The 3,878-nt window shown below is 46.0% G+C and overlaps 1 protein-coding gene across 1 annotated transcript in view; it reads right to left on the reverse strand.

Moving 5' to 3' along the window:
• Scn11a (sodium voltage-gated channel alpha subunit 11) overlaps positions 1 to 3,878 on the reverse strand; it is a 72,305-nt gene that overhangs the window by 55,785 nt on the left and 12,642 nt on the right. The window contains exons 6-8 of the mRNA XM_005348214.1: positions 3,030 to 3,203; positions 2,217 to 2,283; positions 137 to 278 (exon numbers count right to left, since the gene is read on the reverse strand). Coding sequence (XP_005348271.1) covers positions 137 to 278; positions 2,217 to 2,283; positions 3,030 to 3,203 — 383 coding nt within the window. The remainder of the gene's footprint in view (positions 1 to 136; positions 279 to 2,216; positions 2,284 to 3,029; positions 3,204 to 3,878) is intronic.

Genomic DNA, 3,878 nt, shown 5'->3' on the forward strand with positions numbered 1-3,878 from the left:
CTGCCCTTGTAGATAAGCACTGGATGACAAAGCGGGAGTGGGAGGGTAGGTCTGAAATAAATGATGCATCAGTTGGTGATCCAGGGCAGAGGTCGGGATGGCACGAGGGAGAGAGAGAGAGAAGGTAAACAGGAACCTGTCGGTACAGCTTCTCCCAGGAGTCCTGAGTCATGACCCGGAACATGGCGAGAAAAGACCAGCCGAAGTTGTCAAAGTTCGTGTAGTTATAGTCTGGGTTAAATGAGGTTTTGTTGCATGTAGAATCATTGGGACAGGAGCTAGATGTTAGAAGCAAAGGAATAGAGAATAGGTTTTATTTCCCCCAGCCCAACTTTCCTGCCATGGCACCAACCTTCAGAGAACCTTGGGCTCCCTCAAGAAAACATAGAGGAAAACTGGCCACCTCACCACTCCCCCTGCCTGCTGAGTTTCCATAATGTCCCCTCGGGGTCTCTCATTGACCTTTCCAGTGGATTGATGAAGAAATCATATTAGCCAGGCTTTCACTGAAAGACTAAATGTGGACACAAGGCCCAATAGCAATATAAAAGCCCATGTCACAGGAGCTATGGATATCAGCACAAGATGTGGCCTGCCAACCTCCATTATGGACACAGAAGAAGCTCAAGAGGCCCGCCCTCTCCATGAGGGACTATTAGCAGTTAGGGGTGGCTGGAGAAGGGGCAGGCATTCCTTTCTTTAGGGGTGTAGCCACTGGTAAGCTGCTAGTGCTCCGGTAGAAAACCACACACCCGTGTTTGTGAAAGCAACCCTAATTAAACTGGGTGGGACACACACCTACACACACGTCCACACATGCACATATGCACACACAGAAACACACACACACATCACAAACGCAGGAGGGAGACATTTTTGGAAAGAAGACAGATTTCATCAGAAGGAGTGGGGATAAGGAGGCCATGGGGAAAATCGCTAAAATTCATCATATACATGTACAAAACTGTCAAAACAAACTGAAAAGCAAAAATGAAATGAGAGAGAGCAAAGATGAAATTAGGGGGAGGAACAGAAAAAGAATGAGCTCTGAGACAATGGTGATTTGCGTGATTTAAAATAAAAATTCTGCAGCTTAAGAAAAAGTATAAATAGTGGTCATTCGTCTCTCTCTCCTGGCCCTGGGTCCCACCCACTTAACTACAGGTGCCAGGAACAATCAGGTTTATAAGCTTCCAGTTTTGCATGAAGAGAGAAACACACACTTTTTATTTATTTATTCATTCATCTGCACATACTTTTCTAATAAGCCCACAGAAGCATGTCTTAACTGCTCTTGTGGGGCTGTCTCATAAAAGAGTATCATCGGCTCTCTTATGGATAAATACAGGAGTATTTCTTTTGGTGTCTTATAGTTTTTCCATTTATTTAACTTCTCAGTCCCCTTTCAGACTTGCAGATCCATCCCCCAAATTTGAAGTATCATTGAATTTCCTGTACAGTTCTTGTGAGCTACCAATTCCACATAACTGGGGGGAAACCCACTATCAACACTTGGAAATAATTTGTTGTTGTTTGTTGTTTGGGTTTTTTTTTCCAAGGCAGGGTTTCTCTGTGGAGTCCTATCTGTCCTGGAACTCACTCTGTAGACCAGGCTGGCCTTGAACTCAAAGATCTGCCTGCCTCTGCCTCTTGAGTGCAGGAGTTAAAGGTGTGCACCAGGACTGCCCAGTTAGAAATAGTTTTTATTTGAATAATACAAGTCTAAGCTTATGTAAGAAAGGCACGACAGCACGTGCCTGTAATCCCAGCTATTTGGGAGGCAGAAGGATGCTAAGTTTGAGTGGTCTGTGATGAGACTTTGTCATTAAAAGCAAAAGTTAGGAGCCGGGAAAGATGGAGTTAAGGTCACTGGCTGCTCTTCCAGAGAACCAAGCTTCCAGTTCCAGCACCTACGTGTCAGCACACAGCCACCTGTAACTCCAGTCCCAGGAAAGCTGAACCCCTCTTCTAGCCTCTACAGATACTGCATGCACACGACACACAGACATGCATACTCAAAGAATCCACACTCATAGAAATGAATAAAAATTTTAAAAATAATTTAAAAGTAAATCAATCAATAAGCCTGCTTAGGCCCAGGAAAGTCCTCCCTGGGCACTCCCACTGGGCACAGTCATTACACGAAGACTGTCTGCACATATCCCGAAAGGTCTTGGGGTGGTCGATGTGGGAGGAGCACAGTCTGGACCTCTTACCTGCTGCCAAACCAGGTGCCACACATGACGAAGTCGTCACTATTGTTTTCCTTTACAAAGCAGTCCTCTAAGAGATGAAAGTCATAGAATCAGATTAAGAAAAAGAAAAAAGAAAGACCAACATAAAAAAAAAGAATAGCAAATATATCTCACTATTTTTCAAGCAGCTGACTTTAATCCTCTGAAATGACCAACATGGGCCTCCAGAGAGGAAAGAGGTCTTAGAAAGAGAAGCGAGTGAATGGAAAGAAGGCAGGAGAAACAAGAGGATGGATTGTCACCATCACGTCCCTGTTCTGCAAGTAACACACATCATCACCCCAAACGGACCAGAGGCCAGTCCCAGGGGAAAGCCGGACAAGACCCAGCCGCGCCCTACAGGAAGAGGAATGCAGCTACATGAAGTTCAGGACCAATCAAAACGCAGTAAGTTTGACCTCAAGCCAGAGCAGGTGGGCACAGAAAAAGCACTGACACTGCAAAAATAATAAATACTTGAAGTGGGGAGGGGGTCTTGCTCCCTCTGACCAAATGTCTGGTGCTCTTTAGCCAAATCCAGGCATTCTGAACTCACTCTGCAAACCATGGTTAATCGGTGGGCTAAGATCTAAAGAGCAAATACAGCAGCAGTCTCTGCTCTTGTGGGGGTGAGTCAGATTTTCCTTCTCCAAAGAAACTCAAAGAAAGAGGGAATTCCCTTAAAAATATGTGGAAAGCTCTGGGTGGATAGACAGAATAACCAAACAGTATGAGTGGGAGCTGATGGGGAGCAGTCAACCACCCACAAACCAAAGGGTAGAAGGGGGAACTCACTGTTGGACGTAGGGTTAGGGCCACAGTTGGTCTTGACACATTTCTGGTTCAGAATCCCCATGAAGAGCTGCTGCCCAACCAGCGCAAAGATGCTGAGGCAGAAGAGCGTGAGGATCATGACATCCACCAGCTTCTTCACAGAGCGCAGCAGGGCCCCGACGATAACCTTCAGACCTGAGGGGATGAGACATTTGGGGAGAAACACCCCTCAGTCCCTGACCAGAAACAGGCAAGGGTGGAGAAGGGGTTAATGAAGGTCTCGGAGGCCGTGTGGAGAGAGCGATGCTAAGCAATGCTGTCAGCATCACCGTACCTGATCTCCAATTACACGGCAGAGCTATGATAGCAAAGGCAAATGGAGGCGGCTTAGACACCAACAGGACAGAACACAAGACCCAGAAATGAAGCCACACAGGTGCAGTCACCTAAATGTTGAAGATAAACATCAGAAAAGGAGTATCTACCTCTTCAACAAATGATGCCGGGCAAACTGAAGGTCCACTTACAGGCTATCAAAACTTGATTGATACTTCTGCACAAAAGTCTGTTCAAAACGGGTTAGAGACCTTACCACAAGACCAGAATCTCTGTCACATAGCAGGGAAGAAAAAAAACCAGAATCTCTGAACCTGCTAGAGAAAAATAGGGGAGAAACCGGGCACTGGTTGTGCACACCTTTAAGCCCAGCACTTGGGAGGCAGAGGTGGGTGGATCTCTGTGAGTTCAAGGCCAGCTTGATCTACATAGTGAGTTCCAGAACAGCCAGGACTGTTGTATAGAAAAATCCTTGAGAAAAAGAAACAATGAGAGAGAGAGAGAGAGAGAGAGAGAGAGAGAGAGAGAGAGAGA

The sequence above is a fragment of the Microtus ochrogaster genome, chromosome 5, assembly GCF_000317375.1.
Source record: "Microtus ochrogaster isolate Prairie Vole_2 chromosome 5, MicOch1.0, whole genome shotgun sequence".
Classification (NCBI taxonomy): domain Eukaryota; kingdom Metazoa; phylum Chordata; class Mammalia; order Rodentia; family Cricetidae; genus Microtus; species Microtus ochrogaster.